Genomic DNA, 20,088 nt, shown 5'->3' with positions numbered 1-20,088 from the left:
CCGCATCTGTTCTGACGATGCCACCTTCCATACTAGTGCTTCCGACGTGACTTCCTTTTTCCTCTACCGTGGTTGACACGGCCCATCGGTCGTGTCCGTCCCATCTCCCGCACTTCTGCCCTCGCCCCTTCCCCTCCCGGAGCCACGATAGGGTTCCCCTTGTCCTCGCCTTCCACCCCACCAGCCTCCACGTTCAACGGATCATCCTCCGCCATTTCCGCCACCTCCAGCGTGATCCCACCACCAATCGCACCGTCCCCTCCCCGCCCAGCATTCCGAAGGGACCGCGCCCTCCGCGACACCCTGGTCTACTCCTCAATCACTCTCCTAACACCCCCTTCCCCCTCCCCACGGCACCTTCCCGTGCAAGCGCAGGAGATGCAACACCTGCCCTTTCACCACCTCCCTTCCCACTGTCCAGGGCCCCAAACACCCCTTCCAGGTGAAACAGCGATTTACTTGTACTTCTTGCAATCTAGTATACTGTAGTCGCTGCTCACGACGCGGTCTCCTCTACATCGGGGAGACCAAACGCAGTTTGGGCGACCGCTTTGCGGAACACCTCCATTCAGTCCGTAAGGGTGACCCCGAGCTTCCGGTCGCCTGTCACTTTAATTCTCCGCTCCACTCCCAGTCCGACCGCACCGTCCTCGGCCTCTTGCATTGTTCCAATGAAGCTCAACGTAAGCTCGAGGAACAGCACCTCATCTTTCGATTAGGCACTCTACAGCCTTCCGGACTCAACATCGAGTTCAACAATTTCAGACCATAACCTCGGCCACTATGTTTTTTCCCCTCTCTCTCACATGGCAGCTGTTGATGTTTCTGCCGTTGCCATTTACACCTCCTCTAGACCCATCTTTTGTTTCTTAACTCGTCCCATTACCATCTCCTCTCGCCTCGCACCATCACCATTAAGGGATCAAGGGATATGGGGAGAAAGCAGGGACCGGGTACTGAATTTGGATGATCAGCCATGATCGCATTGAATGGCGGAGCAGGTTCGAGGGGCCGAATGGCCGACTCCTGCTCCTATCTTCTATGTTTATTTGTTCCATCCCTTTTGTCATTTAATCTCTCCTGCCTTCCATCCTATCACAGACCTTCCCCTTTTGTTCTTTCCTCCCCCCTCCTCCCTTTCCCTGCTCCCTACGCTTGCTTAAAAATCTGTTTCTTCCCCCAACTTTTTCCAGTTCTGACGCAGGCTCGTCGACCTGAAGCGTTGACTCTGTTTCTCCCTCTCCTCGATGCTGCCTGACCTGCCAAGCGTTTCCGGCATTTTCCGTTGTTGTTGCAATTTATTTATCACCTTTTAACGTAGTTAAAACGTCCCGAGGGCGCTTCGCAGGAGCGATTATCAAACAAAATGTGACCCCGCGCCACATACGGAGATATCGTGGACAGGTGACCGAAAGCCGGGTCAAAGAGGTCGGTTTTAAGCAGCGTCTTAAAGGAGGCGAGAGAGAGAGGCGGAGATGTTTAGGGAGGGAATTCCAGAGCTCGGGGGCCCTGGCGCGGTCGCCAGTGGCGGAGTGATGGAAATCGGGGAGGGTGAGCGAGAGGCCAGAATTGGAGCAGCGCGGAGATCTCGGTAAAAGAGGCGTCTGCAGTCTTGGCTGTTTTGTTTTTCCCGCTTCCCTTAACCCGCTGCAGGGGCGCAGATGATTGTGGCCATGAAGGCCATCTCGCTGGGGTTCGACCTTGACCAGGGCTCGATCGGCGCCATGCCCTCTCCCGTGGAATTCATGGGCTACATCTACTTTGTGGGGACGGTGATCTTCGGCCCCTGGGTCAGCTTCGGCAGCTACCTGCGGGCAGTGGAGAGCAAGAAGATGGTGAGTGACCGCCAGCGGATCCTCAGGTTGCCGTTGGCTCCCGGATCCTTTCGCCCAGGATCACTTGCAGCGCAAGGGGGTGGCCATTCGGCCCGTCGTGCCTGTGCTGGCTCTTCGGAAGAGCCGTCGTGTTTATACACACACCCCCCCGCATTTTGTCCGTAACCCTGTCAGATATACTTGCTCTCAAGGCAGTCGAGAGAAGGTTCACTCGGTTGATTCCAGAGATGAGGGGGTTGACTTATGAGGAAAGGTTGAGTAGGTTGGGCCTCTACTCATTGGAATTCAGAAGAATGAGAGGCGATCTTATCATAGAAACATAGAAGATAGGAGCAGGAGTAGGCCATTCGGCCCTTCGAGCCTGCTCCGCCATTCAACGAGATCATGGCTGATCATCCAAACCCTAGCACCCGGTCCCTACACCGACAGCCATCCCACCCAAGCCCTATCCCCGTAACCCCGCGTACTTAATCCCCCCTAACACTAAGGGTCAATTTTTTTTTATCATGGCCAATCAACCTAACCCGCACATCTTTGGACTGTGGGAGGAAACCGAAGCACCCGGAGGAAACCCACGCAAACACGGGGAGAATGTGCAAACTCCACACAGACAGTCACCCGAAGCCGGATTTGAACCCGGGTCACTGGCGCTGTGAGGCAACAGTGCTAACCACTATGCCACCGTGCATCGAAACATATAAGATTGTGAGGGGGCTTGATCGATGGATGTGGGGAGGATGTTTCCACTGATGGGTGAGACTAGAACTAGGGGGCATAATCTTAGAATAAGGGGCTGCCCTTTCAAAACTGAGATGAGGAGAAACTTCTTCACTCAGAGGGTAGTAAATCTATGGAATTTGCTACCTCAGAGAGCTGTGGAAGCTGCGACATTAAATAAATTTAAAATGGAGATAGACAGTTTCCTAGCTGATAAGGGAATTAGGGGTTATGGGGAGAGGGCAGGGAAGTGGACGTGAGTCTAGATTCAGATCAGCCATGATCCTATTGAATGGCGGAGCAGGCCCGAGGGGCCGTATGGCCTACTCCTGCTCCTACTTCTTATGTTCTTATGTTCGTCCTCCAGAACTCGTCCAACTCCCTTTTAAAATTATTGATGGAATCAGCTTTCACCGCCTTTTAATAACATGAGAATCAGGAGCAGGAGTCGGCCGTTCGGCCCCTCGAGCCTGCTCCGCCATTCAATAAGATCACAGCTGATCATCGACCTCAACTCCACTCTCCCGCCCAATCCCTCGATTCCCCGAGAGTCCAAAAATCTCTCGATCTCAGCCTTGAATAGACTCAACGACTGAGCCTCCACAGCCCTCTGGGGCAGAGAATTCCAAAGATTCACCGCCCTCTGAGTGAAGAAATTCCTCCTCATCTCAGTCCTCAACGGCCGACCCCTTATCCCGAGACTGTGACCCCTGGTTCTAGACTCTCCAGCCAGGGGGGGAAACAGCCTCTCAGCATCTACCCTGTCAATCCCCCTCAGAATCTGATATGTTTCAATGAGATCACCTCTCATTCTTCTAAACTCCAGAGAGTATCGGCCCAATCTACTCAATCTCTCCTCATAGGACAATCCCCCCATCCCAGGATATCAGTCTGGTGAACCTTTGTTGCACTCCCTCTATGGCAAGTATATCCTTCCTTAGATAAGGAGACAAAAAGGTAGAGTGTTCCCGATCCCGATCTCTGAGTGAAAACGTTTCTCCTCATCTCCCCTCTAGATCTTCTGCCGGAGATTTTGAATCTGTGACCTCTGGTTATTGACCCACTCTCCAGAGGGGAATAGTGTTTCTGTCTCTACTCTTAACAAAACCTCTCATCACCTTGAAAACCTCTGTTCGGTCACCTCTGAACCCTCTCTGTTCCGAGGAGAACGGTCCTAGCTTTTCCAACCTCTCCTCATAACAGAAGTCCCTCCTCCCTGGTCACATCCTGGTTAAACCTCCTCGGTACCCTTTCTAAGGCCTTTGCATGTTTTCTGAAGTGTGGTGCCCAGAAATGACCCAGGAATGACGTATGAGGAGAGATTGGGTCGCTTTCATTGCTAGGGGGATAGAATATAAAAATAGGGAGGTATTGCTTCAGTTGTACAAGGTATTGGTGAGGCCGCACCTGGAATACTGCGTACAGTTTTGGTGTCCATACTTAAGAAAGGACATACTTGCTCTCAAGTCAGTACAAAGAAGGTTCACTCGGTTAATCCCGGGGATGAGGGGATGGACGTATGAGGAGAGGTTGAGTAGATTGGGACTCTACTCATTGGAGTTCAGAAGAATGAGAGGCGATCTTATTGAAACATATAAGATTGTGAAGGGGTTGGATCGGGTGGATGCGGGGAAGATGTTCCCGATGATGGGTGAAACTAGAACTAGGGGGCATAGTCTTAGAATAAGGGGCTGCTCTTTCAAAACTGAGATGAGGAGGAACTACTTCACTCAGAGGGTGGTAGGTCCATGGAATATGCTGCCCCAAAAAGCTGTAGAAGCTACATCATTACATAAATTTAAAACAGAAATAGACAGTTTCCTAGAAGTAAAGGGAATTAAGGGTTACGGGGAGCGGGCAGGAATTTGGACATGAGTCTAGGTTCGGATCGGTCATGGCCCTATGGGTAGCGGAGCGGGCCCAGGGGCCGTGTAGCCTGATCCTGCTCCTATTTCGGGTGTCTAATTCTGTTAGATTCAGGAGATGGTTCTGTGATAGTAGATTGGCGGTTAGGATCAGATCAGCCATGATCTTATTGAATGTCAGAGCAGGCTCGAGGGGCCGATTGGCCTACTCCTGCTCCTATTTCTTATGTTCTTATGGTTGGGCTTATACTCGCTGGAGTTTAGAAGAATGAGAGGGGATTGACGTAATAAAACTCACTACACACTTGGTTTAAGGCTTTAATCAACTTGTTTCAGAACAAGTAAGTCTAGTTGTACTTCACTAGCTCCTTGTCTTTACAAAATGTCCCTGGCAAGCTGGGGCCAACGCCCGAGTATTTATACTCCTTGGACGGCGCCACCAGCTGGCCGTCCAGTGTTATTTCATAGGTAGTTTCTCGATGATGAGGCTTATGACCAGAATCTCATTGAAACTTATAAAATTCTAACAGGACTAGACAGACTAGATGCAGGAAGGATGTTCCCGATGGCGGGGGAGTCCAGAACCAGGGGTCACAGTCTAAGGATAAGGGGTAAGCCATTTAGGACAGAGATGAGGAGGAATTTCTTCACCCAGAGAGTGGTGAACCTGTGGAATTCTCTACCACAGAAGGCAGTAGAGGCCAAGTCATTAAATATATTCAAGAGGGAGTTGGATATATTTCTTAAGGCTAAAGGGATCAAGGGATATGGGGAGAAAGCAGGGACAGGGTACTGAATTTGGATGATCAGCCATGATCTCATTAAATGCTGGAGCAGGCTCGAGGGGCCGAATGGCTGACTCCTGCTCCTATCTTCTATGTTTCTATGTAATACTCCAGCTGAGGCCTAACCAGTGTTTTATAAAATGCCAACATGATCTCTTTGCTTTTATATCCTACTCTGGTTCTTGGTTTAAAGTCTCATCTGAAAGACGGCCTCCTTACCTAAGAAAGGATATACTTGCCACAGAGGGAGTGCAGCGAAGGTTCACCAGACTGGTTCCTGGGATGGCAGGACTGACGTATGAGGAGAGATTGGGTCGACTAGGCCTGTATTCACTAGAGTTTAGAAGAATGAGAGGGGATCTGATTGAAACGCCTAAAATTCTGACAGGGCTAGACAGACTGGATGCAGGGAGGGTGTTTCCCCTGGCTGGGGGGTCTAGAATGAGGGGTCACAGTCTCAGGATACGGGGTAGGACATTTAGGACTGAGATGAGGAGAAATTTCTTCACTCAGAGGGTGGTGAACCTGTGAAATTCTCTACCACAGAAGGCTGTGGAGGCCAAGTCACTGAATATATTTAAGAAGGAGATAGATGGATTCCTAGACACAAACGGCATCAAGGGGTATGGGGAGAGAGCGGGAATATGGTATTGAGATAGAGGATCGGCCATGATCATATTGAATGGCGGAGCAGGCTCGAATGGCCGACTCCTGCTCCTATTTTTCTATGTTTCTATCTCTGACAGCCCTCAGTGCCGTACCAGGAGTGACAGTCTAAACGGCCCTTTAAGTTCGCAGACGGGCCACAAAAGCAGTATCGCCCTCGAATCCTAGAAATGTACGGCACAAGAGGAGGCCATTCGGCCCCTCGTGTCCGTGCCGGCCGACAAAGGGCTCTCCAGCCTAATCCCACTGTCCAGCTCTCGGTCCGTAGCCCTGTAGGTTACGGCGCTTCGAGTGCGTATCCAAGTACTTTTTAAATGCGATGAGGGTTTCTGCCTCGACCACCCTTTCAGGCAGTGAGTTCCAGACCCCCACCACCCTCTGGGTGAAGAAAGTTCCCCTCAACTCCCCTCTAATCCTTCTCCCAATGACTTTAAATCTCTGCCCCCCTGGTTATTGACCTCTCTGCTCAGGGAAATAGGTCCTTCCTATCCACTCTATCCAGGCCCCCTCATCATTTTATACACTTCAATTAAATCTCCCCTCAGCCTCCTCTGTTCCAGAGAAAACAACCCCAGCCTCTCCGATCTTTCCTCATCGCTAAAATTCTCCAGTCCCGGCAACGTCCTCGGAAATCTCCTCTCTAGTGCGATCACATCTTTCCTGCAATGTGGTGACCAGAACTGCACGCAGTACTCTAGCTGTGATCTAACTAGTGTTTCATACAGTTCAAGCATAACCTCCCTGCTCTTGTATTCTATGCCTCGGCTAATAAAGGCAAGTATCCCGTGACGTTAGAAAACTCACTAAGCCCTTGGTGTGAGTATAAAACGAGGCTTTAATCAACTGTTTCACAACCATGAGATTCTAGTTACTTCACTAGTTCCTACTTACAAAAAAGTCCTGGGCAAGCTGGGCCCACGCCTGAGTATTTATACTTTCCTTGGACGGCGCCACCAGTTGGCCGCCCAGTGTTACTTCACGAGTCATTTCTTCGTGAACAATAAGATTCGTGACATCCCGCGTGCCTTCTTAACCCGGGGTGGGGGCTTTCCCTTCAGAAAAGTAGATAGTTTCAGGTACGTTTGCTCACCTGTCTCTCTCTCTCTCCCCCTCCTCCAGAGCTTCAGCTGGTTTGCCAAGGTTTCCCTGAGTATGGTCAAAAGCCTCGTCTGCCTTGTTGTCTCCACCTGCGTCGCCCCTTATCTCTTCCCGTACTTCATCCCAGTCTACGGGGACAAGCTGCTGAAAAAGTGAGTCTGCGCCAAGCCTTTGTTCCGTCTGAACACCTTTTATATGTGAGTGTGAGTGTGTGTACAGAAGAGGTTTTTTTTAGGGTGAAGACATGGTCATTGGCGCCAACCAATCGGTCCCTTTCTCGGCCTCGCTCAAATCCGCCGTCTCTCCATATCCCTCCCTCTCTCTCTCTCCATCTCTCTTCCCACCCATCAAGTTGTCCCTTGAGACCATTGGTACCGCCCTGTCGATGGTTTCCACGGACACTTGTTCGATTACCCGTTGAAAGAGTTGGAATCAACGGATCTTTTTCCGAGTGGCAGGCAGTGACTAGTGGGGTACCGCAGGGATCGGTCCTAGGGCCCCAGCTATTCACAAAATATTTTAATGATCTAGTCGAGGGAACTAGATGTAATACCTCCAAGTTTGCAGACAACACAAAGCTGGGTGGGCGTGTGTGCTGTGAGGAGGATGCAGAGAAACTCCAGTATGATTTGGACAAGTTGGGTGATTGGGCAGATGCATGGCAGATGCAGTATAATGTGGATAAATGCGAGGTTATCCACTTTGGTGGCAAAAACAGGAAGGCAGATTATTATCTGAACGGCAACAGATTGGGAGAAGGGGAAGTGCAACGAGACCTGGGTGTCCTTGTGCACTAGTTGCTGAAGGTAAGCATGCAGGTGCAGCAGGCGGTTAAGAAGGCAAATGGTATGTTGGCCTTCGTAGCGAGAGGGTTCGAGTACAGGAACAAGGATGTCTTGCTGCAGTTGTACAGGACCTTGGTGAGATCACACCTTGAGTATTGTGTGCAGTTTTGGTCGCCTTATCTGAGGAAGGATGTCCTTGCCATGGAGGGAGTGCAGCGAAGATTCACCAGACTGATACCTGGGATGGCAGGAATGACGTATGAGGAGAGATTGGGTCGATTGGGCTTATGTTCGCTAGAGTTTAGAAGAATGAGAGGTGATCTCATTGAAACTTATAAAATTCTAACAGGACTAGACAGACTAGATGCAGGAAGGATGTTCCCAATGGCAGGGGTGTCCAGAACCAGGGGTCACAGTCTAAGGATAAGAGGTAGGCCATTTAGGACAGAGATGAGGAGGAATTTCTTCACCCAGAGAGTGGTGAACCTGTGGAATTCTCTACCACAGAAGGCAGTTGAGGCCAATTCATTAAATATATTCAAGAAGGAGTTGGATATATTTCTTAAGGCTAAAGGGATCAAGGGATATGGGGAGAAGGCAGGGACAGGGTACTGAATTTGGATGATCAGCCATGATCTCATTAAATGGCGGAGCAGGCTCGAGGGGCCGAATGGCCGACTCCTGCTCCTATCTTCTATGTTTCTATGATATTTTACGTAACAAGGCCGACCCAACCCAAATCCAGCATCAGAATTAGGAGCAGGAGTCGGCCATTCGGCCCCTCGAGCCTGCTCCGCCATTCAATACGATCATGGCTGATCTTCGATCACAACTCCACTTTCCCGCCCGATCCCTCGATTCCCCTAGAATCCAAAAATCTGCCGATCTCAGCCTTGAATAGACTCAACGACTGAGCCTCCACAGCCCTCTGGGGCAGAGAATTCCAAAGATTCACCGCCCTCTGAGTGAAGAAATTCCTCCTCATCTCAGTCCTAAAATGGCCGACCCCTTATCCTGAGACTGTGACCCCTGGTTCTAGACTCTCCAGCCAGGGGGGAAACAGCCTCTCAGCATCGACCCTGTCAATCCCCCCCTCAGAATCTCATATGTTTCAATGAGATCACCTCTCATTCTTCTAAACTCCACAGAGTATCGGCTACAACATCATTCAGTGGTCCAGGCTGAGGTCTATGTTGACGGGAGTCTGAAGCAATGAACTGCCTCAACTCTTCCAGTGACTTTTCATTACTGTTCATTTAAGCAAGGAAATATTTTCTCCGCATCCCACCGCCCCCCCCCTCTAACTCCTAAACATCTCCAGCGGGCGGTGGGGCACCACTTCAACCGACAGCTGTGAGATGGCAAGACTCCAGCCCGTTCATTAGGCTTGACTTCACCCCATCTCTGCTGCCTGTCTCTTAACTCGCACCCAAGTCCTGTTGACCCGAATTTGACACCGAGCCACAGTTGGAGATATTAGGGACTGGCGACCACAAGCTTGGTCAAAGAGGCAGGTTTTAAGGAGCGCCTTAAAGGAGGAGAGAGAGAGGCGGAGAGGTTTAGGGAGGGAATTCCAGAGCTTAGGGGCCCTGGCGCGGTCGCCAGTGGTGGAGTGATTTAAGAAAACTACTAGGCACTTGGTCTAAGCGTTAAACAAAGCTTTAATCAACTGTTTTACAACATGGAGGTCTAGTTGTGTCCTTCGCTCGTTCCTGTTAAAAATGTCCGGAGCAAGCTGGGCCCGTGCCCGAGTATTTATACTCTCCCTGGAGAGCGCCACCAGCAGTATCATTTCAGTGGGAGCAAAGGAAAATCGGGGGAATGCGCGAGAGGTCGGAATTGGAGGAGCGCAGAGATCTCGGAGGGTTGTGGGGCTGGAGGAGGTTTCGGAGATGAGGAGGGTGTGGTGGGTTAACTATCTTAACCAATCCTCCTCCGCCACGCCATAAAGGCCTCCTCTTGCCAAGTCTCCTTTCCTAACTTTCTATCAAAAACTTTCTTATAACGTTGCCTTTTCTCTCTCTCTCTCTCTCATTCAAAATGCTGCGTTCCCAAAACAGGAAGAAACGGAAAATCAGGTAACATGGCGGCCATTTCAGTGCTTGGGTGTGACCGCAGTGATCTGTAGTCGGCAGTGTGGGAACGTTCAGGGTGGGTGGGTCCCTCCTCTGGGGGCCGTTTCCTCTGCCGTTGGTCCCGTACCCGAGTGTGGGCAGCATGATCCCCGGCTGGGAGTGTCAAAGGTTTTTTTAATAAAATTTTGACTGGGGAATTGCAGCAAGGCCGGTTGCTGTCCTTGCCCAGCGGGCCGCCTGCATGACCGGTCCTCAGCAGCGGGCACGGGTGCGGTGGTGTGCGTTTAATTTTCCCGTCGCTTTGTGGCGGGCTTCCCACCCCGCCTGAGGTCACCTAACTCCGCACTGACCGGGCTGACGCTCCAGTCCAGTACTGAGGGAGCGCCGCACTGTCGGAGGGACGGTACTGGGGGAGCGCCGCACTGTCGGAGGGGCGGTACTGAGGGAGCGCCGCACTGTCGGAGGGGCGGTACTGAAGGAGCGCCGCACTGTCGGAGGGGCGGTACTGAGGGAGCGCCGCACTGTCGGAGGGGCGGTACTGAGGGAGCGCCACACTGTCGGAGGGACGGTACTGAGGGAGCACCGCACTGTCGGAGGGGCGGTCCTGAGGGAGCGCCGCACTGTCGGAGGGGCGGTCCTGAGGGAGCGCTGCACTGTCGGAGGGGCGGTACTGAGGGAGCGCCGCACTGTCGGAGGGGCGGTCCTGAGGGAGCGCTGCACTGTCGGAGGTGCAGTACTGAGGGAGCGCCGCACTGTCGGAGGGGCAGTACTGAGGGAGCGCCGCACTGTCGGAGGGGCAGTACTGAGGGAGCGCCGTACTGTCGGAGGGACGGTACTGAGGGAGCGCCGCACTGTCGGAGGGGCGGTACTGAGGGAGCGCCGCACTGTCGGAGGGGTGGTACTGAGGGAGCGCCGCACTGTCGGAGGGGCGGTACTGAGGGAGCGCCGCACTGTCGGAGGGGCGGTACTGAGGGAGCGCCGCACTGTCGGAGGTGCTGTCTTTCGGATGAGACGTTAAACCGAGGCCCCGTCTGCCCTCTCGGGTGGATGTAAAAGATCCCACGGCCACTATTGGAAGAAGAGCAGGGGGGAGTTCTCCCCTGGTGTCCTGGGGGCCAATATTTATCCCTCAACCAACATCACTAAAAACAGATGATCCAGTCATTATCACATTGCTGTTTGTGGGAGTTTGCTGTGCGCAAATTGGCTGCCGCGTTTCCCACATTACAACAGTGACCACACTTCAAAAAAAAAAATGTCCTCCATTTGCTGTGAGGCGCTTCGGGACGTCCCGAGGTTGGTGAAAGGCGCTGGAGAAATGGGAGTCTTTTCTTTTCATGCAACCTCCATCATTCCTAATCCTCGCCTTCCTCTTTTCGGGAGCTCGCAGGTCAGTTCGGGGGGTCCTTTGAGTCCCGCTTGTAGAGGAAGGTGATGGGAGAGGGTGGGGTGCGGGGGGCAGATGGAAGCTGGTGTCAAAATCTTTACTCTTGCGGCCGTGTGTCTGTATTAATTTCTTTCTCGCTCTCTCCCGCGCCGCCTCAGAGGAGCTGTCATTCGGTAGGTGCGATTGTTAGATATGTTTCTTAAGGCTAAAGGGATCAAGGGATATGGGGAGAAGGCAGGGACAGGGTACTGAGTTTGGATGATCAGCCATGATCTCATTGAATGGCGGAGCAGGCTCGAGGGGCCGAATGGCCGACTCCTGCTCCTATGTTACCTTATCCCGTTTTAATGTTGACCATTTCTCAGGAATGTGTCTTTTTGAAGAAAAATGTCCTTCACTGGCTGCGAAGCGCTTTGGGACGTCCTGAGGTGGTGAAAGGCGCTGGAGGGGTGTAACTGTTCTCTTCCCTCCTTCCCGTCCTCCCTCCCTCCCTTCCTTCCTTCTCTTCCTCCTTTCTTTCCTTCTCTCTCTCTCTCTCTCTCTCTTTCCTTCCTGTGTTGATTTCAGTCAAACGTAACAAGCGTGTGACTTTTTTTTATCTCCTCTCGAGCCGCGAGTAAGCACTCGTTTTAAGATTGTGGAGGGCAGCGGTTTGGCGTGGAGGGGTGCGGAACCCGTCCTGAGGTGCGGGGCGTGCATTTAAATTCCCGCGGTCACCTCCCAGCGAAAGGCCACACGGCGATAACTGTGGTCGGGGGGAGGGGGGGTGGAATGTCGTCACTCGGGACGCGGACCGACCGCGCGGGCGCCAGAGCAAGGCGCGTCGAGGGCACTGAACGGCGGAGGAGATTGGTCGAAGGGAGGGAGGGTGGCGGGGAGTGTCGCTGCACTGCGAGCGCGCGGGTCGCGTACCCCCGTCGCGGAAACCCCACTGGGCTGAGCGGCCTCTCTGCGCGCCGCAGAATTCCACGTAACCGGATTCCTCGCGAGAGCGGTGTTCCCTGTCATTTTTTTCGGGGATGGGGGGGGGAACCCGCGCGGCTTCTTTAACGGGCTCCGCGGCCCATTCAAAAGTCCGCACAGGCACTGACGTAATAAAACTCACTACGCACTTGGTTCAAGCATAAAGCAAGGTTTTAATCAACTTGTTTCAGAACATGGAGGTCTAGTTGTACTTCACTAGTTCCTTGTCTTACAAAATGTCCCTAGCAAGCTGGGCCCACTCCTTGGACGGCGCCACCAGCTGGCCGTCCAGCGTTATTTCAGGAGTAGTTTCTTGATGATGATGAGATTTATAACAGGCGCGGTTTTTACAATTTTATCGCCGGCTGCGCAGGGCCGCTGGGCTGGCAGCTCAATGGGAAGGTTGCACTGGAGGCTTGATGGCGTTTTCGAGTGGGGCACGATGAGGCGTGTCCCGATTGGCTGGAAACATTGACGCGTCGGTTGCCGGGCACTCGCTGACGTCTCGCTCGCTTTCCCCCACCCCCCCTGCAGGTGGCTCCGCGCCTACGAGAGTGCCGTCTCGTTCCACTTCAGCAACTACTTTGTGGGGTTCCTCTCGGAGGCCACGGCCACCCTGGCGGGAGCGGGCTGCTCCGAGGAGAAGGACAAGGTGAAATGGTAGGTGTAGCTTGCGGCGGGGGAGGGGATCTGCTTGTACGCGGTGTCACCTTATAGGAGGTGTCGCTCTCGCCTCTGGGTCAGACGGTCGAGGGTTCGAGCCGCCCACTTCAGAGACTCGAGCCCCCTAATCCAGGCCCGACGCTCCTATGGTGCCAGTACTGAGGAGCGCCGCGCTGTCGGAGGGGCGGTACTGAGGGACCGCCGCACTGTCGGAGGGGCAGTACTGAGGGAGCGCCACACTGTCGGAGGGGCGGTACTGAGGGAGCGCCGCACTGTCGGAGGGGCAGTACTGAGGGAGCGCCGCACTGTCGGAGGGGCGGTACTGAGCGAGCGCCGCATTGTCGGAGGGGCGGTGCTGAGGGAGCGCCGCACTGTCGGAGGGGCAGTACTGAGGGAGCGCCGCACTGTCGGAGGGGCGGTACTGAGGGAGCGCCGCACTGTCGGAGGGGCAGTACTGAGGGAGCGCCGCACTGTCGGAGGGGCGGTGCTGCCGCACTGTCGGAGAGGCAGTACTGAGGGAGCGCCGCACTGTCGGAGGGGCGGTGCTGAGGGAGCGCCGCACTGTCGGAGGGGCGATGCTGAGTTGTAAATGGCGCCGGAGAAACGCGAGTCCTTCTTTCTGGTGTCAGAAGGTTGTGGGTTCGAGCCCCACTCCAGCTCATTTTACTTTAGGGGTTGAGAAGGTGGTGGTGAGCCGCCTTCTTGAACCGCTGCAGTCCGTGTGGTGAAGGTGCTCCCACAGCGCTGTTAGGGAGGGAGTTCCAGGATTTTGACCCAGCGACGATGAAGGAACGGCCGATATATTTCCAAGTCAGGATGGTGTGTGTGACTTGGAGGGGAACTTGGAGGTGGTGGTGTTCCCATGCGCCTGCTGCCCTTGTCCTTCTAGGTGGAAGAGGTCGCGGGTTTGGGAGGTGCTGCCGAAGAAGCCTTGGCGAGTTGCTGCAGTGCATCTTGTAGATGGTACACACTGCAGCCACGGTACGCCGGTGGTGGAGGGAGTGAATGTTTAAGGTGGTGGATGGGGTGCCGATCAAGCGGGCTGCTTTGTCCTGGATGGTGTCGAGCTTCTCGAGTGTTGTTGGAGCTGCACTCATCCAGGCAAGTGGAGAGTATTCCATCACACTCCCGACTTGTGCCTTGTAGATGGTGGAAAGGCTTTGGGGAGTCAGGAGGTGAGACACTCGCTGCAGAATACCCAGCCTCTGACCCGCTCCTGTTGCCACAGTCTTTATGTGGCTGGTCCAGTTAAGTGTCTGGTCAATGGCACAACTCTGATCTCCGTATTATAAAAAGAATAAGACATATTTCCAAGTCGTGATGGTGTGTGAGACTCGGGAGGGGAACTTGGAGGTGGTGGTGTTCCCACGTGCCTGCTGCCCTTGTCCTCGGTGGTAGAGGTCGCGGGTTTGGGAGGCGCCGCCGAAGAAGCCTTGGCGAGTTTGAAGAGACGGCTCCTAGTGGACCTACCACCACCACCACCGCCCCCCCCCTGCCTAACTGCTGACTGCTTTCTGTCTTCTTTGCTCAGGGACCTGGTGGTTTCGAGGCCATGGAACGTGGAGCTGCCGCGCTCGATGGTGGAGGTGGTGACCAGCTGGAACGTGCCCATGTCTCGCTGGCTCAACACCTGTACGTAGAAACACAGAAAACATAGAAAAATAGGAGCAGGCGTCGGCCATTCGGCCCTTCGAGCCTGCTCCGCCATTCAATATGATCATGGCTGATCCTCTATCTCAATACCATATTCCCGCTCTCTCCCCATACCCCTTGATGCCTTTTGTGTCTAGAAACCTATCCATCTCCTTCTTAAATATATTCAGTGACTTGGCCTCCACAGCCTTCTGTGGTAGAGAATTCCACAGGTTCACCACCCTCTGAGTGAAGACATTTCTCCTCATCTCAGTCCTAAATGTCCTACCCCGTATCCTGAGACTGTGACCCCCTCGTTCTAGACCCCCCCCAGCCAAGGGAAACACCCTCCCTGCATCCAGTCTGTCTAGCCCTGTCAGAATTTTATACGTTTCAATGAGATCCCCTCTCATTCTTCTAAACTCTAGTGAATACAGGCCTAGTCGACCCAATCTCTCCTCATACGACAGTCCTGCCATCCCAGGAATCAGTCTGGTGAACCTTCGCTGCACTCCCTCTATGGCAAGTATATCCTGTCTTAGGTAAGGCGACCAAAACTGCACACAGTACTCCAGGTGTGGTCTCACCAAGGCCCTGCATAACTGTAGTAAGACATCCTTGTTCCTGTACTCACATCCTTACGTACCAATCAACCTTCCACCCCCAGCCCTCCCCATTATTACCCTCCCTAAGCTCCAAACCCTCCCACTCTCCCGCACGCTCTGCCTCCTCCCTAGCACCCACGCCGTGTCGAATTTCGTAGAATGTCCAGCACGGAAACAGGCCATTCGGCCCAACCAGCCCGTGCCAGTGTTTACGGTCCACTCGAGCCTCTTCATCTCACCCCGTCACCATATCCTTCTATCCCTTTCTCCCTCGTGTGTTTATCCAGCTTCCCCTTAAATACATCGGCGCTATTCGCCTCGACCACTCCCTGTGGTGGCGAGTTCCACATTCTCGCCACTCTCTGGGGAAAGAAGTTTCTCCAAAGTGAATCTCTGTTAGGAACTTAAGTTCCCTTCAAGGCGAGGTACAGGAAACTTTCTTTTATCCGGGACCGACGTGGTGCCGGTTGATCAAAAATTCCGGATAACCGAACGCTATAGTAAAAGGTACGGAGCTGAGAGCTCCGTATAAAGCAACAAACCCTGTTGCTTAGCAACAGGTTCAGAACAATGGCCACAAGTAGCAAGCGTCTCTGTAGCTTAGCAACAGCTGCAGCCTCACCCTTGCACAGCAACAGATGGAGGAAGGCAAGTAATAAAAGTTACCCGAACCTACTCCTGAATTTTGCCAGTTAACCGACATTTCCGGTTATTTAGGGGCCGGTTAATCGAAAGTTTCCTGTACCCTGAACGGCCAGGACACGCCCTCGCTCGCGATTCCCGGTGAGTGCTTCACGTGTGAGTTTTCAGATGTAGGGCTGTGTGTACTGCTCTGTTCGTCGTCCGGGCATAAATGTTTTGAAACAGCAACTTGTATTTATGTAGCGCCTTTAACGTAGTAAAGCGTCCCGCGGCGCTGCACAGGAGCATTTTAAGACAAATTTGACACCGAGCCACATAAGGACAAATTAGGGCAGGTGACCAAAAGCTTGGTCAAAGAGGTCGGTTTTAAGGAGCATCTTAAAGAAGGAGAGGGAGGCGGAGAGGTTTAGGGAGGGAATTCCAGAGCTTAGGGCCCAGGTGACAGAAGGCACGGCCACCAAAGGTGGAGCGATTATAATCAGGGATTCTCAAGGGGGCAGAATTAGAGGAGCGCAGAGATCTCAGAGGGCTGTAGGGGCTGGAGGAGGTTACAGAGATAGGGAGGGTTGTAGGGGCTGGAGGAGGTTACAGAGATAGGGAGGGTTGTAGGGGCTGGAGGAGGTTACAGAGATAGGGAGGGTTGTAGGGGGCTGGAGGAGGTTACAGAGATAGGGAGGGTTGTAGGGGCTGGAGGAGGTTACAGAGATAGGGAGGGTTGTAGGGGCTGGAGGAGGTTACAGAGATAGGGAGGGTTGTAGGGGCTGGAGGAGGTTACAGAGATAGGGAGGGTTGTAGGGGGCTGGAGGAGGTTACAGAGATAGGGAGGGGTGTAGGGGCTGGAGGAGGTTACAGAGATAGGGAGGGTTGTAGGGGCTGGAGGAGGTTACAGTGATAGGGAGGGTTGTAGGGGCTGGAGGAGGTTACAGTGATAGGGAGGGTTGTAGGGGCTGGAGGAGGTTACAGAGATAGGGTTGTAGGGGCTGGAGGAGGTTACAGTGATAGGGAGGGTTGTAGGGGCTGGAGGAGGTTACAGAGATAGGGAGGGTTGTAGGGGCTGGAGGAGGTTACAGAGATAGGGAGGGTGTAGGGGCTGGAGGAGGTTACAGAGATAGGGAGGGTTGTAGGGGCTGGCGGAGGTTACAGAGATAGGGAGGGGTGTAGGGGCTGGAGGAGGTTACAGAGATAGGGAGGGTTGTGGGGCTGGAGGAGGTTACAGAGATAGGGAGGGTTGTAGGGGCTGGAGGAGGTTACAGAGATAGGGAGGGTTGTAGGGGGCTGGAGGAGGTTACAGAGATAGGGAGGGGTGTAGGGGGCTGGAGGAGGTTACAGAGATAGGGAGGGTTGTAGGGCTGGAGGAGGTTACAGAGATAGGGAGGGTTGTAGGGTCTGGAGGAGGTTACAAGAGATAGGGAGGGGTGTAGGGGGCTAGGGGAGGTTACCGAGATAGGGAGGGTTGTAGGGGCTGGAGGAGGTTACAGAGATAGGGAGGGGTGTAGGGGGCTGGAGGAAGTTACAGAGAAAGGGAGGGTTGGAGGGGCTGGAGGAGGTTACAGAGATGGGGAGGGTTGTAGGGCTGGAGGAGGTTACAGAGATCGGGAGGGTTGTAGGGCTGGAGGAGGTTACAGAGATAGGGAGGGGTGTAGGGGCTGGAGGAGGTTACAGAGATAGGGAGGGGTGTAGGGGGCTGGAGGAAGTTACAGAGATAGGGAGGGTTGTAGTGGCTGGAGGAGGTTACAGAGATAGGGAGGGTTGTAGGGGCTGGAGGAGGTTACAGAGATAGGGAGGGTTGTAGGGGCTGGAGGAGGTTACAGAGATAGGGAGGGTTGTAGGGGGCTGGAGGAGGTTACAGAGATAGGGAGGGGTGTAGGGGGCTGGAGGAAGTTACAGAGATAGGGAGGGTTGTAGGGGCTGGAGGAGGTTACAGAGATAGGGAGGGTTGTAGGGGCTGGAGGAGGTTACAGAGATAGGGAGGGTTGTAGGGGCTGGAGGAGGTTACAGAGATAGGGAGGGTTGTAGGGGCTGGAGGAGGTTACAGAGATAGGGAGGGTTGTAGGGGCTGGAGGAGGTTACAGAGATAGGGAGGGGTGTAGGGGCTGGAGGAGGTTACAGAGATAGGGAGGGTTGTAGGGGCTGGAGGAGGTTACAGAGATAGGGAGGGTTGCAGGGGCTGGAGGAGGTTACAGAGATAGGGAGGGTTGTAGGGGCTGGAGGAGGTTACAGAGATAGGGAGGGTTGTAGGGGCTGGAGGAGGTTACAGAGATAGGGAGGGTTGTAGGGGCTGGAGGAGGTTACAGAGATAGGGAGGGGTGTAGGGGCTGGAGGAGGTTACAGAGATAGGGAGGGTTGTAGGGGCTGGAGGAGGTTACAGAGATAGGGAGGGTTGCAGGGGCTGGAGGAGGTTACAGAGATAGGGAGTGTTGTAGGGGCTGGAGGAGGTTACAGAGATAGGGAGGGTTGTAGGGGCTGGATGAGGTTACAGAGATAGGGAGGGTTGTAGGGGCTGGAGGAGGTTACAGAGATAGGGAGAGTTGTAGGGGCTGGAGGAGATTACAGAGATAGGGAGGGTTGTAGGGGCTGGATGAGGTTACAGAGATAGGGAGAGTTGTAGGGGCTGGAGGAGATTACAGAGATAGGGAGAGTTGTAGGGGCTGGAGGAGATTACAGAGATAGGGAGGGTTGTAGGGGCTGGATGAGGTTACAGAGATAGGGAGGGTTGTAGGGGCTGGAGGAGGTTACAGAGATAGGGAGGGTTGCAGGGGCTGGAGGTGGTTACAGAGATAGGGAGGGGGCGAGGAGGCCATGGAGGGATTTGAAAACAAGGATGAGAATTTTGAAATCGAGGCGTTGCTTAACCAGGAGCCAGTGTAGGTCAGCGAGCACAGGGGGTGAGGGGTGAACGGGACTGGGTGTGAGTTAGGACACGGGGGCAGTCGAGTTTTGGATGACCAAGTTTACGTAGGGTGGAATGTGGGAGGCCGGCCAGGAGTGTGTTGGAATAGTTGAGTCTGGAGGTAACAAAGGAATGGATGAGGGTTTCAGCAGCGGATGAGCTGAGGCGGGGCGGAGACGGGCGATGTTACGGAGGTGGAAGTAGGCGGTCTTAGTTATGCTGCGGATATGTGGTCGGAAGCTCATTTCAGGGTCAAAAAGGACCCCAAGGTTGCGAACAGTGTGGTTCAGCCTCAGGCAGATGTTGGGAAACGGTAATAAATATATTTAATTGTCAGACTTATTGCGGTCTGTCACGAATCTGTTATGCGTGTTATCCTAACCGTGCCCTGCGACGTTTAAAAAATAATAATTCCGCTTGCTAACAGCTGTTTCTTCCCCTTCCCCAGATGTGTTTAAAAGCGCCCTGACTTTGGGGACATTCCCTGCTCTCCTGGTCACATACGCCGCCAGTGCTTTGCTGCACGTGAGTATCATCCCTTTGCCTCAGAATCTACAGGAAACTTTGGTTTATCCGGAGGTTAACTGTCCGGAATGCTCGAGCCACCGGCAAAAATCAGGAGCCGTTTCGTTCGGGTTTTTTTTCTTTTCGTTGCTTTTTTTTCACCAGTCAGGCTCTGCAAGGTCTCGCTGAAGCTGTTGCTAAGCTACAGAGACGCTTGCAAGGTACGGCCGACCGTGTAGAAGCAACAGGGTTTGTTGCCAGATACGGAGCTCAAAATCTCCGTATGTTTCAACATTAGCGCTGGTTTGTCCGGCAGTTTTGATGGGACGCCAACAGCTCGGTCCCGTCGGTGCCGGATAGCACAGAGTTTTCTGTACAGGGTCTACTTAAGAACATAAGGATTAGGAGCAGGAGTCGGCCATTCGGCCCCTTTGAGCCTGCTCCGCCATTCAATGAGATCATGGCTGATCTTCTGCCTCAATTTCGACTTCTGTTTTGAATATACTCAACGACTGAGCCTCCACAGCCCTCTGGGGTAGAGAATTCCAAAGATTCACCACCCTCTGAGTGAAGAAATTCCTCCTCATCTCAGTCCTGAATGGCAGACCCTTTATCCTGAGGCTGTGGCCCCTGGTTCTAGACTCCCCAGCCAAGGGAAACATTCTCCCAGCATCCACCCTATCGAGCCCTGTAATAATTTTGTATGCTTCAATGAGATCCCCCTCTCATTCTTCTGAATTCAAGAGAATACAGGCCTAGTTTACCCGATCTCTTCTCGTGCGACAGCGCACTACAGCAAACAGTCTACAGAGTCTATTTAAAAGGAAGTCTGTATGAACTGCAGCAAACCGAGCTCGTGACCGAAGCTGCAGCAACTCCTCCCGATAAAAGCAGGGAGATTTCTCCGGCGAAATGCAGCGAGTGCAGGGTAGTTACCTAATCCAAATTATGTGCGCAAATGAATTGCTCACGGTAG

The 20,088-nt window shown here is 53.4% G+C and overlaps 1 protein-coding gene across 2 annotated transcripts in view; it reads left to right on the top strand.

Moving 5' to 3' along the window:
* LOC147086708 (protein-serine O-palmitoleoyltransferase porcupine-like) overlaps positions 1–20,088 on the top strand; it is a 48,669-nt gene that overhangs the window by 19,152 nt on the left and 9,429 nt on the right. For both annotated transcript variants that reach the window (XM_085978863.1, XM_085978862.1), the window contains 5 exons: positions 1,654–1,835; positions 6,988–7,118; positions 12,711–12,836; positions 14,371–14,471; positions 19,057–19,133. In XM_085978863.1, the coding sequence (XP_085834989.1) occupies positions 1,654–1,835; positions 6,988–7,118; positions 12,711–12,836; positions 14,371–14,471; positions 19,057–19,133 (617 nt within the window). The remainder of the gene's footprint in view (positions 1–1,653; positions 1,836–6,987; positions 7,119–12,710; positions 12,837–14,370; positions 14,472–19,056; positions 19,134–20,088) is intronic.

Source organism: Somniosus microcephalus, unplaced genomic scaffold, assembly GCF_052327205.1.
Source record: "Somniosus microcephalus isolate GS21.2 unplaced genomic scaffold, FLI_Smic_1.0 unresolved_chr7, whole genome shotgun sequence".
Classification (NCBI taxonomy): Eukaryota; Metazoa; Chordata; class Chondrichthyes; order Squaliformes; family Somniosidae; genus Somniosus; species Somniosus microcephalus.
The sequence above is the reverse complement of the archived record's forward strand: the minus strand, read 5'-3'. Positions and strand labels throughout refer to the sequence as shown.